A 13,253-nucleotide genomic window follows, 5' to 3' on the forward strand; every position below is an offset into this window, starting at 1 on the left:
TAAAAGTCGCCAAAATATTTACCTGCTGGCCGCGCTCGCGCGCCCGCCGCGGGGGCCGGGGGTGCAGGGGGCTGGGGGCGCCGCGCGGCCCCCCTCGGCGGGTGATATTCTTGGGATCCCTGCACTTTCCAAGTCGGAGAGAGCCCTTTGCGTGGCAGATTAATGACGACTCCGTGTTTCTTAAGGGACGTGCTGAATTAATTATTTCGCCAATCACGTGGTCGGGACTTGTAGAAATCTATTCTTATCATCTTCCTCGCACTTTGAAAATTCTCCGGGTTATGGGAGGCCCTCCCCCGGCTGCCGGCGAGCCCCGGCCGCCCAGCCCGGCGCGGGGGGCAGGGAGGGCTCCCCAGCATGGCGGGAAGCGCCGTCTGCCGAGGGCCCCGATTTACTGTACTGCACTCGAGCGGGCTCGGCTAGGGACTCGCTTGCTCCTCCTCGGCCCTGCCCGCGATTCAGTCCACACAGCGGTATTGATGTATTGGTGGGCACAGGAGGAGCCATTAGCCAGAAGACGGGCAGAGGACAATCATAAAATGGGCCTGAATATTTAAACTTCTGTCTGCACACTTATAAATACACATGTCCACGCGTCGGAGGCCAGCCCTTCCATATATTAGGGACACATGTCTGATTTTATGCATTCTGCTCATTTCCTGTCGCGAGCCAGCTCCCCCTCCCCGCCCCCAGCTATTCTGGGACTCCTGTCTTGGCCCACTGTGCAAGGCGAGGCCAAGACTAGAGAGACAGAAAAAAAAAAAAAAATAGTGCACGCCACTTTTTATAGTGGGGAGTGTTTATTGTCGTCTGGAGGGCAGAGGGGGCTCTAGGGGGAGGAGGGGCAGGTGCTGGAGGCCCCAGTGGGGCTGAAGGGCTCAGGAAAAGTAGGAGTCCAAGATTGGAGGCCAGAGGGGTCTGGTGGGAGCAGCCACAGGCCAGTCCCACGTGGCCCAGAACCCAGGACTCTTCCAGAGTTGGGGTGGGGGGTGGCGGGTGGGCAGGGAAGTCTCTCACCCACCACAAAGCAAAGAGAGACTCAGGGGGTCTGGGGGGGGGGCCCTACACTGGGCCACACAGAGAGCCAACCTGGAGCCTCCTGTTAGCCTAGGAAGTTACTTATTTTCCTTTCAAAAAATAATGCCCTGCAGCCTGAATCCCAGCATAGGCTTCCCAATGCTCACGGAATACGGTGGCCAAATTGGGAGTGTGCATGTGTGGGGGACAGGTTAATGACAGATTTGCTAACCCTTCCACGGTTTGACCTTCACATGTCAGGCATGATGCAGAAATTCGTAAAATAAACTGTTTATATCGAATGTTAAGGCTTTTAGAAGACTTAATGAAGAATGCTTCTGTGGAGGCACCAAACAGGATGGAAGTTTCGCTACACCTTTTATTATTTCAAATATAGATCAATGAATTACATCAAAACTACAGGCAACAATTAGTATAAATAATACTTTAATCAGTGGCAGCAGAACATTGGTCAATTCTATTAAAAAAGCATCTTGTGTGAACAGACACCATGGGGCTGACTGACAATGTCATCTCCCAACAAAAGGCTGCAATGGACAAAGTGAGATGGGAGTCTGAGGAGCCATGTCCTCAGCAAACACTTCACTCCTCCCCAGTCACGACCCCAACACAGCTTTAAGGAAAAAAAAAAAAAAAACACAAACCACCAAAACAAACACTTCTGGCTCATATTTGGGGGAACAAACTGGAAACAAATAAAAGCAAATGGGCACTGTGCCTTTCCACATCTAGGTTTCTGCAGAGTACGTTCCCAGATGGAAACTCATTTCCTTCCCTGCCCTAGGTGGTGGTGGTTGGTGGGGTGGGGGGGTGGGGGGTGGGAGGCACTACTTCTTCCCTGCCCCACTCCTGTGGGCCCAAATGGACACCAGGGTCCGATTGGGACCACAGGGTTGAAGGCTGCCCCCTGGGCCATCCAGGCTCCATTAACATTTCAAAAGACAATCCCTGGAAACTGAGGAGAACTGAGACTTATAAACAAAGAAGTTGTTTCTCTGATTTAGTTACTTTTCAAAGTAGTGGAGCTATGTTTGAGAAGGAGCTTGGGTTTTCTTCATCAAAACATGCCTCTTGGCTTTCCTCTGGGGGCATGGGTGAAGGCTGCTACATAGTTTTGGCATTTGGTCTGAAGCTGGGGTGAATAACCTGAACTTCTGGGAAGGGGGAAATCTATATAATAATCTTTATAATATACATGTAGTTGGGTGTTGTGAAAATATATACTTTCCCCGCCCCCTCTCCCAAGGAGAAGGTTCAATATATTCACAGGTTTGGGCTTGAGGAAAGAATCTTAGCAACTTTCCAACTTGCCTAACGATAGCGGCTCTTTTCAAATGCTACATCCAAAGACTGCTCTCCATGTTAGAGGGGAAAAAAAAGAAGAGAAGGGTAGTTAGAGTCCAAAAGGTTAAGGGTTTAGAGGTCAGTCCTCCCGGCTGAAATACAGCTAATCGAATAGAAAATTTGTCCTCTGGATGAACCTGATTCTGTAATTTAGCCGAACTTCAGTAAAATACCTTTTCAGCTTCTCAACGTGAGGGCGTCAGAAAAAAGACGTCTTGACTATGTATGAACTCTTTGCTTTTTGTCATAGAAACAATGATGCGAATAATGCAGGAATATCCATCTTTAATATCCCGACGTGGCGATATTCAAGTATTGCCATGTGCAAGTCTGAGAGCCAGGCTCACCCCAAGGAGGAACAAAGAGCTGTCCCCAGGGTCTAATACAAAAGACCAAGGCTTGGAAGATACTTTAGAGAAGTGGAATTTCAGCCTAGGGACTCCAGTGAATACCTGCTCTTAGCTCTCAGGAGACACCAAAGAACATGCGTGCAGAAAAAGTCTTTTTTCTCCCTCCATTTAAATATATTTTTTAAAAAATTCTCTCTGAACCTTCTAAAGTGTTTTGAAGCACTGGTTAAAATTAAAAAAAAAAAAAAAAAAAAAAAAAAACCTCCAGTTCTGAATCTCTCTTTCATGCTCATCCCTTCCCCCCCCCCACCCCCTTTTGTCACTTTTTGGGAGCTACAGCCAGAGGCTTCTCTTTGGAGCCCGAGGCTTTGGGGTTTAAACTTCCAAAGTCTTGTTTCATTTCAGTATATGAACTCTGGCCATTACCTTTGACTCTTTCCCCCTTATCCTTAAGGGTCAGCATTTTAGAAAAATGAGCTTTGAACCCTTCTCAGGCAAGGCATAAGAAAAATGACTAAAGAACATCACTCCTGTTGTTTGAGACTGATTGTTTTTAAACCACTATTCTTAAGGCAAGGAAGAGGGCCTGAAACTTTTATACTTCTACGATTTCTGCTTCTAATTAATGTTGAGAAAAACTTCCTTACGTTTGTTTAAAACATAAAAAGTTCGGGGGGGGGGGAACCCCTAAGACCAAGTTTTGTGGACTTCTAGATTCAAATAGTTTTCTCTCTCTTTTTTAAAGCTAAAATTTCCCCACTTTCCCACTTTCTCCCCACCATACACCCCCTCTCTCCCATATAGGCCCTACACCAATTCCTATAAAATACTGCTATATGGGTTACTTGGAATCCAGCATTTGGAATCCAGTTGGAACAGAAAATTCAGTCATTACCTAATGACCCAGAACATAGAGGTTTTGTTTTCTTTCCCCAGAAGGAAAATGTTGGACCATTTGTTTCTTTCTTTTCCCTTTTCTTTAATCACCCAGAACTAGTTGTAAGCACAGTGCTGAAAAAAGCACATGTGGAAATATATTTTCAAGAACTCAACTTTGAGTGGACCCTTTGCTTCCCTCTAAAAGGGTTAAGGGCCCCCTACACACATTTCCGGGGAGTGGGGAGGGGGTGGAGTTCAAAATGCCGGTTAGAGCCAGAAGTTAGTCCACACATCTCAGATTCTTCTCCCTGAAACTCAGCCCCTTTCACCATCTCACGATTTTTGGCATTAAGATGTCAGTGATTTCTGTATCCCATCCCCCACAAATAAATATTTAAGCAAATATAATCTAAACATAAAATAACCCGTTTCCATTTCCTTCTTAGACTCATTTCTTTGGGCATGGGGCCACTAGGAGCAAAATATTCTTTTTTTTCCACACTGGAAATTATACAGACAACCCAGAAAGTTCACAAATCCTGGCCCAGCTCTCCTGTCTCCACTGAAAGCACCTAGCACAGGGGTGGCCAGCCTTCTGCCTCAACTCCCCCACATTATTAAACCACAAAGCTCCCTGGAGGGGTGGGGTGGGGGAGGATGTTCCAATTCACGCTGGGATAAAGTATCCAACCTTCATTTGCAAATTCAAAATCCAACAGCAGAGATTTTCATAAGTTTAATAACTCGCCAAGGTTTAGGTTCTCAGTAGCTCCTGCCATAGGATCATGTACTTAGAGAGAGAATCCCGCCCCCCTCCCACCCCCACCCCGCTCCAGGGAGGGGGCTGCCCTCGGGCAGGATGCTAACCTAGTCCGAGGGCGGCCTGCGTGTCCCAGGTCCACCCCACAGTACCTTAGAGCCCAGGGAGGTGACAGCAAGCCCGGCCTGCCCCCGCAGCTTCGGCTCAGCCGGGAGCGCAGGGAGGAATGGGCCCAGGGTCCCCACTTCTATAAGGCCGTCAGGTCCGTGTGGTGGTCCTTGGCCAGCGGAGGCAAGTGCTGGCCGGGAGCAGCTGAGGAAGAGCAGGAGGAGGAAGAAGAGGAGGACGAGGACGAGGACCTGCCTTTGGTGTTGGGCAGCTTGTGGTCTTTTTTCCACTTCATCCTCCGGTTCTGGAACCAGATCTTGATCTGGCGCTCGGACAGACACAGGGTGTGCGCAATTTCAATCCGACGGCGCCGCGTCAGATACCTGTTAAAATGAAATTCCTTTTCCAGTTCTAGGACTTGCTGCCGGGTGTAGGCCGTCCGGGACCGCTTGGGCTCCCCGCCGGTGTAGTTGGGGTTCACTGCGAGACAAAACAGACAGCGCGGTGAGGCCAGCGCCCGGCCGGCAGGCCCGGCTCCCCGCACGCGCCCCTGCCTGCCGCCGCGGCCTCGCCGCTCCCGGGGCTCCCCGCCCCCGCGCACACGCGCCGCTCCCGCTCCCACCCGCTCCCCCAGGCCCCGGGCGGGGATCCCCCAACGTGCTCCCGGCTCCCCGGCCCCGCCGCGAGCCCCACAATTCCCCAGCCTTTGGAAACCCCCCCCTCCTCCACCGGGTTCCCTCCGCTCTGAAAATGGAGTCCTCCCCCACCCCACCCCCATCTCCACCCCCTTTTTCGCCCACAGCCAGGCAGCCAGCCACATGGTCCCGGCCTGCTCCCTCAGCTATAAAAATTTATGGACAGAGTAATTGCGGCGCCCATGGAAGCCCCCCACGCCCCCCCCCCGCACCCCCAGGGGCCCAGGCCTCCAGGCTGGGGTGGGGACGCCTTACCCGAATTCACGTGCACCTTCTTCATCCACGGGTAGACCACGGCCGGCTGCTTGAGGGCCGTCCCGGGGGGCGGCTGCTTGGGGCCGCCCGGCTGGCTGCAGGCCCGGGCGCCGGGCAGGGGCGCGGGCGGGGGCGCGGGGGGCGCGGGGCACGGCTCTCCTGGGGCTCCGTAGTGGCCGCCGGGGCCACTGGCTTCTTGCCCGTGACCCCGCGAGGGCAGCGCGGAGCCCGGCCCGGGGCCGCCGCCTCCGAAGGTCTGCTCACCGAAGTCGGGCCGCGGGTAGAGCCCCGGGGGCTGGAAGTCTGCACCCTGCACGCCACCGCCGTAGTAGTCGGCGCCCTGCTCGCCTAGGTAGCCGCCCTGCAAATACTCCTCGCACGGAGGGAACTTGGGGTCCACATACTTGGAGTTCACCATATACGAACTCATGGCCATTAATTTCAGAAGGTAGAAAATACTAATTTTTCTCGTGTTGTCTTTTTTTCTCCTTCCATAGGGCCCTCCTACTTGCTGTCAACTGAATAAAGTTGGCGGCCATGTGACCAGGCCAGCCAATAGCGAGGGAGCGAGTTTATCACCGGGTTGGTGAGCATCTCATAATTTTCACAAATTTAACTAAATAACATACGTGTAATCAAGTGACTCGCCATGGCACATTTGAGGGCCCCCACCAGATGTTAATATAGTTCTCTAATCCCCAGCACCCTCGCTCCTGGCAGGGCATCCCAGCTTTTGTCTGCCACTGACTTTGTTAACCTCCAGTGCCCTCTCCACTCGCCCCCTGCCTGCAAACAGCCCCCCAAAATGGGCACAGTTCAAGAGGGGGGGGATGAAACTCCAAGTCCGTCAGGCCGCAGAATACCCAAAGGCAGGTGGGTGAGGGAGCCTCTGAGTTAGGCAGAGAACCCCAGGCAGGCAGGGCTCCCGCCAGCCAGCGGGAAGGGGACTCTGTTGTACAAAGGCCGAGTCCTGGCTTTGTCTTCGCCAGGGTCACCCAAAAGTTACAGCAATCTGACTGGCCTGAATCAAATCAGGCAATGAGTAACTGCCAAGCTGTCTGTGAGTGCCCAGGCTGCAGTGATTTTAGCCAAAGCCAGTCTTGCAGGTATGGCCAAGACTGCCACCAGCTCCCCCCCCCCCAGCTTATGCAGCTGACGGGTGGGCCTGGAAGGTGGTGATGGCACCCCCACCTCACCCAGATGGGCTCCAAAGGACCCTGCACTCCTTCTTCCCAGCTAGCCTTCTTTCCACTCGGCAGTCAAGGACCAGCGAGCACCCTCACTGGGTACCCTTTGACCTCACCTTATATTCCTTTAGGGCATGGGGCTGGGTCTACCTGGCCTTCCACCTGGCTCCCCAGCCCCCCAAGACCTAGCCCTTTGGCCCTGCATTCATGCAAGCAATTAAGGATTTACACAGGAGCCTCTGTTTCAAGGTGAGGGGCTTCTCCAGGCAGAGGCTCCACTATGTCACCAGGCTCAGTCCATCCTCCTGGAGTCTAAGGTAATAAAACAGAAAGGAAACTGACCCGCGGCCGGCTGCCTCTGGCCTCTGCTTCCGACTATGGCTATTTCGGAGAAACATGAAGTTTTTGCATCGACCATATATTCCCCTAGAATCGAATCTGTGACTATGTGGATACCACACAAATTCGGTTCTACAGGGTATATATAGACAACGTTACTACCTCCGGGTTCCACCCAGAGTGGGTACCCAGACCGCAGCCAGCACCGACCGGCCTCTTCCTCGGAGCCACCACCGCCCGACGCAGCCACTCGCACTTTCAGGGAGGGTTCAGGTAGCTTGAAGAGCTTGGTGGAAATTTGCAGCAACGAGTTCCCCATCCTTGTACCAGGGCTGGAGTGACCGAGCAGCCAAGGAGGCAGGACAGTCTTCTTAAGAAGGAAAGAAAGAAAAGCAAAGAAGAAAAAAAATCATCCATCCCAGAAATGGCGGCTTTATTACCCCCCCCTCTAGATCCAAATAACCCACCCCCTTGTCGAGTGGTATTTTCCTGAAAGGAGAAAATACCCCCCCAGTGGCAGAAGAAAAGATGCAAGAGGGAGAAGAGAATATCCTCCGCCCATTCTTTTCCCCAGCGCGGGGCAAGCCAGGTTGGTTGGCAAAGCTAGTGTTCCAAGAAGTCTCACATTTACCTTCCTGGGCCCTGTGCGGGGCTGGCCTCTGCGTCCTGCTGCTGCAGACCCTGCGGCAGGCACTGCTTGCAGGCTCCGAGCTGCCCCGGGCTAGGGTCGGCGTGCTAATGGTGAAGGGCAGGGCGAGGGGTCATTTGAAATCATTTACAAACATATCACAAAGTTTCATTATTTTTGCTTTGCAGACAGCAGCACACAAGAGTACAAAAGTTCATGAATTGCACCCGCCCCAGCGCCTCAGCGCCGTCTAGGGCTCACCCCTCGGCTTGGGGCACCAAGGATACAGACACACTCAAGAGTCCGGATGGATTTCAGGGGCGGAAGGAAGGATGCCGGGGCTCAAGAGGGGCTTTGGGATCTTCCACCTTAGGCCAGAGAGATGTTACAAAATTTTTTTTGGATTGTTTTGATTTTCTCCCTTATGATCCAAAAATTAGTTTCAGCCTTATACTGGATCTGGCGGGGGTAGAACGGGGAAACTCCCCTCTGCCCCCCAGCCTGGCAAAATTGGCTCCCAGTTTCTACTCTGTACTTTGGACACTCCCCACCCCACCCCCATCTTTTGGTTCCAGTGCTTTGGCTAGTTTGTAGGGATTTCCTGGGTGCCAATTCTAACGACAGTCCAAGGCTGCCTCCACACCAAATTCCCTTGTTCAAGGTGGGGGGGTTCCCCACCCTGCAACTTCCCCTAATGCCAAGCGTTCCCACACACCCACCTGCCTGGGGACACTGGGCCTAGGCTTTATCCAGACAAATTGGGAGAGCCTACTGGGCTGGGTGGGGACCCGGGTGAGGGTACACATTTTCATATTTGTTAGACGCTGTGACCTGCATTTCACCTTATTGCTCCACTTGTTCAGACAGGTCAAAGCCAACGAGTTATTGATGAACAAAAGCGTTAAATATTCACCTCCCGCTCAACTGCCCATACAAATGCTTTTGATCTCTGGGGCTTTTTGTGCTGTGTTCAGCTACAGGGTGCCGAATGTGGGTTTGCAAGTGAGGAGCACTGGCAGAGACAAGCACCCAGAGCCGGGGCAGCGGCAGGAAGGGGGCAAAACCAGGGTGTCCTGGGAACACCAGATTTTCCAGCCTGGAGCCCAGAACCGGTTTCATCTGAGCCAGACTTATTAATAGAGGGGAACTATGAACTGGGTGGAATCTCTACTTCTGGGGGTGAACACAGCCCCCAGGAAGTCAACTAGGCTGCCCACCCTGGAGGGCAAAGAAACCTGGCCCAGAGCCAAGCCCTAGCTTCTTCCACTCTGGAGTAAGGGTGCCTGGTTCCTATCGCCCTCCTACATTCCTCCTCCCATTGAAAGAAAAAAAATCTCCATTTTGCAACGAGGGAGGGGTCACGGTGTCTTCCTTAATTCTCCTGCCACCACCTTCACCTTAATGAGATAGTCCTCCTGGCGATTTCACAGGCCTCCTCAGAAATGTACCTGTCTTCCGCTGCTCGTGCAACTCAGAAAGATCCAAACTTCTGAGCCCAGAACCCCAAGAATCTCTGCCGCCACCACCACCACCACCACCACCACCACCACCACCACCACCACCACCACGTTTGCCTGCAACACTAACGGCCCTGGTGCGAAAATTCTCCAACTGCAGTTCCAGAGAAGCAGAGGTGACCAGAAGGGTCGCATCCCTCCCTCCTTGCTCAGCCCGTGTCCCCAGCCCAGAGCCCAAACCTCTGGGGCTGGGGCCGGGGGAGGGGCGAGGAGGGATTTCCACGCAAAGCTCAGAATTCGCAGCCCTCCCCGGAAGCGGACCAACTCCACACACCCGCAGCCGCGGGGGGTTAACGTTTTTCCTTTCTTTCTTTCCTCTTTTTATTAAAAACAAAACGAGACGAGAGGAGAGAAGGTTGGGCCAGGCTGGCCCGGGGTAAGCTAGGCTGGGCTGCGGAGGGGAGTCGCGTTGCTCTGGCGTCTAGCAGGTTGGTTCGAGCGGAAAGCGATGCTCGCCGAAACTTGTTAATAGGGCGGGCTGCTAATTAGCTGCAAGCTCTTAGCAGAAGCGTCGCCGCCGCGGAGCTGCACCTGTGCGAGCTGGGGAGGCCTGGAGAGGCCCGGAGAGGCCCCGGGGGACGAGGGCGGGCGCCTGCGGCTGTTCTCTTGGGTGCGTGACTGTGAACTAGGCCCCGAACCATCCATCCAGGAGCCCAACTTGGCGCCTCCTCTCCCAGGGAGCTTCCCTCGCCCGCCAGGCCCGGGCAGCCGCGGCCGCCCTCCCGCCGGCACCTCCCCGCTATCCCCACCGCCTCCGCCTTGCGAAGAAACGGGAAGGTACTCACGGGCCGCAGTCTCCTGGTCCCGAACCTGTTGCAAGGAAAACGGGGGGGGGGGGTGTCACTCAAATTCCACAGGATGATAAAGCAGAGATAGAGGATACACAGAAAAATGACAAGGCCCGGACACCCCACCAATACCCAGACCTCCCCGCTTCGGGTGCCGCCCCCAGGAACTGCGCCAAGTTCTCCGCGGAGCCCGAGCCCGCAGTCCTCAAGGGCAGCCCGGGGCAGCCGGAGAGCCTGGCCCGGCACCTCCCCCACTCCCTGCACCCTTGGGCAAAACCTCACTGGTTGCTTGGCCCGACTCAGGCTGCCTGGAACAGGGTTTCCCCAGTGGGAAAACGGGAAGCGGGGAGAAAATGGGCCTTTGTGTGTTTCCTTCTGCACCAGCGGCCGGGTGGGCGCAAGTCCCCTGGGCTGGGGCAGCCGCTGCATCTGTCCCCTGCCCCAGCTCCCCGTCTGCCTCGCGCTGGGAGCCACTCACCCCCCCTTCCAGTTTCAGATTGGTTTCCAGTTCCCCAGCCCCAACCAGCGCCCCCAAAACCTGTCTTCTCCCTTCCAAAGAAGGACCAGGCATGACTGGGACTTGCTGTCCCACTTCTGCTCCAATTCAAAACAAAGGGCGATTTCCAAGGGAAATGAGGACCCAAATGATAACCAAGGAGGAGGAAAAAAAATCGATGGGTTTGAAGGTAAATGGCAATGCTTTAGATTGTTATGCGGCTCTCTGGATGTGACAGCATTTTGTGAGCATTGCTTCCGGAGAGCCCACAAAGCAATCTCACAAAGCGGTGATCCTCACTGGGGCTGGTGTCCAGGTTTAAGTTTTCATCTATTCTGGGATGGCAGTCTTCCCTGGGAAATCTCAGAGGCAAAGCCATCTCCATCCTCATCCTTTCTCTCCCTCCCCCTCTCCCCTCCGCTCTCCCACTCTCTCCACCTAGACTACCACTGTTTAATTCCCGTCTGAGCCAGATGCTCCATTATGAGGAGGAGACAGACAGTAAGTCCCTTTTGTGAGATAGGAGCCCTCAGTTCCCAACTTTCTATGTCCAGAAGGGAGGGGAGGAAACCGGGATTCCCATTCTATTTGTTAATTCAGGTTTAGGCTAAAATGAAAATTAACTTCGCTGGGACTTCTGCTCACCCCAGGCAGGAAGGCAGAGAGATCACCCACCCCTGGAGTTGTCCTGGAAAAAGTAATAAGTGACTTACTGGTTTTCTCTCCTAGTGGGCAAGGGAACTGGGAGCAGAACTGTCTCCTTCTGAGCCTGGTGCTAGCTGGAGCCTCTCACTTCCCTATCGCTGCTCCAAGAACCAAGCATCTGCACTTGTATGCTCTTAACCTAATTTATGGTGGGAATTATATTTTGGCTTGTCAACTCTCAAGCCATAAAACAAAGTTTATTGGAATCACGTGCTCGTAAATAGCCACTCAGGTCCCATCTCTGCACAACCATAAATAACCTTCGGCTTTAAACTTTTATTCACCAAATAAAGGTTCACTACAACTGTTCTCTCACATTTAAATAGTTCCAAATATTCAGGATGCAAGGAGGGTCATATTCATATCAATACCCTGGGCTTTTCAAACAGCATCTTTTCAGAGAAGTCTGTTTAAGTGGGGGAGATAGTGCTATTTCGAAAAGACTGGTTGGTGGGCATGTCTTATGAGTCTTTGGCTGCATTCACTGTGAGTACCATCAGCTCCTTTATTTCAATCATTTTCTAGCTCTAGATGTGGTAAATAAAGAGGAAAGTCAAAGGCTACTTCTTACTTGCTTATTCCAGGAGTTAGTTGAGATTTTGTTCAAACTTCAAGAGAAGAAGGGTGGTTAGGGAGAGGCTGGGTGGGCTTGGGATGGGGGTGGCAGTTGGAGTTAACACTTGGCTCTGTGTTGTTGTGGATGGGCTCAGTGAGAAAGGTGAAGGTAGTCACATGCCTAGGGGTTTCTATAATTTGCTTAGCTCTGAAAGGGGAGCCTTTGCAAGTGACCAAACTGCTTAAAACAGCAAGACTTGGGGTTTGGTAAAGTGAGAAACTGGAGAATAGCCCCATCGGGATCTTTGGCAACTGAAGCTCTAAAGAAGGTTATAAAACAATAAAACAGCCCTGGTGTGAAGGGGACAGGGTGTGAGGAAGCAAATGAGGTTCTCAAGGAACCCAAGCCCAGGAAGTCAGATGTCCCTACTCCCACAGGGCTCGGGGCTCTTGGTCCCTGTGCCCAAACCTGAGTGAAATGCTACACCCCCACACTGCCACTCCCACTAGAGGGTGAGTCTAAGAGAGAAGGAGGGAGAGCGCGCTCCTGCTGAGAAAGCCAAAAAAAAGGAGCTAGGGCCCGAGCACGCAGCTCTCAGGGAGAATGTGATATTTTATGCTGGGCCAGGTTGGGGTGGGAGAGATGCCCCCAGCTCCCACCAAGGCGGGTAAATAAAAAGAGACTTGACCCCCAGCACCCTTCCATAGCCCACCAGAGTTTCCACCAATCAGTGTGAAAACCTGTGATTTCGACATTTCTGATGAAAAGAATGGGTGTTAGTGTAGGTTTGTAGAGCACACGCACACATACACACATACACAATTTCTAAATCAAATTCAGTTGCAAAAGTTCTCATCAGCAAGTCCTACCTAGCCCAAGAAAGAGATGACCCTTCTCCACAAAGATCTCTTTGCATTCTAATTTCCGCCCATTCTCTGTGTATTTCTAAATCCATTCCCTGATTTGACTTTCATTAGCTAGAAAGTGGGGAGCTGTTAGCTCAGACCGTAAGGCATTTATTTCTTCCCCCCTCCCCCATTAGCTACTTAGGAGGCTCTTTTTCTTTTACAGTTGGTAACATCCGTTGTAAATATGAGTAAAGATCAACTCTTCAAAAAATGATTTCTGATTCTGGAAGGACTGGGTGAGCAGCTTCAAAATTAGTCCCAGTTAATCCACGGTAAAAACAAAACAAAACAAAACAAAAACACCAAAACTTAGAATTCCAGAGGTTGGGAAAAGCTTTATTTTTCCTTAAGTTAATAAAACAGAATTAATAAAAGGATGTGTGACTTTCTAGGCAATTGTGTGAGCTTTTCAGGGAGAGTGGGGTATAAGAAGGAGACCAGGCTGAGGAGGTGGTTGTTTGAAACAATGCGGGGTGCCTAAATCTGGGCTCACTAGATATTTTTTAAAATGAGTGGTGAGGAAGGACGGTGACTGGGCTTGCTTGCAGTCTTCACTGTGGCTAAGAAGATGAATACAATGACACAGCCTACTCTGTATATTTAGATAATAACAGGAAAGTAACTAGCTATGCAGAGGAAAAAGGAGGAAAGGAAGACAGGCAGTGAGGCAGGTATCTTCAATTACTTTCTAATCTGAGGG

At 52.2% G+C, this 13,253-nt stretch overlaps 1 protein-coding gene across 1 annotated transcript; it reads right to left on the reverse strand.

The window, feature by feature from the left end:
• Nucleotides 1-1,378: 1,378 nt before the first annotated feature.
• HOXD4 (homeobox D4) lies at nucleotides 1,379-8,068 on the reverse strand. The gene is made up of 3 exons (XM_072810979.1): nucleotides 7,587-8,068; nucleotides 5,430-7,325; nucleotides 1,379-4,959 (listed from the first exon to the last, which is right to left on the reverse strand). Exons 2-3 carry the CDS (start codon nucleotides 5,863-5,865, stop codon nucleotides 4,619-4,621), a joined length of 777 nt encoding a protein of 258 aa, XP_072667080.1. The 5' UTR covers nucleotides 5,866-7,325; nucleotides 7,587-8,068; the 3' UTR covers nucleotides 1,379-4,618.
• Nucleotides 8,069-13,253: the final 5,185 nt, after the last annotated feature.

The sequence above is a fragment of the Canis lupus genome, chromosome 34 (genome assembly GCF_048164855.1).
Source record: "Canis lupus baileyi chromosome 34, mCanLup2.hap1, whole genome shotgun sequence".
Lineage (NCBI taxonomy): Eukaryota > Metazoa > Chordata > Mammalia > Carnivora > Canidae > Canis > Canis lupus.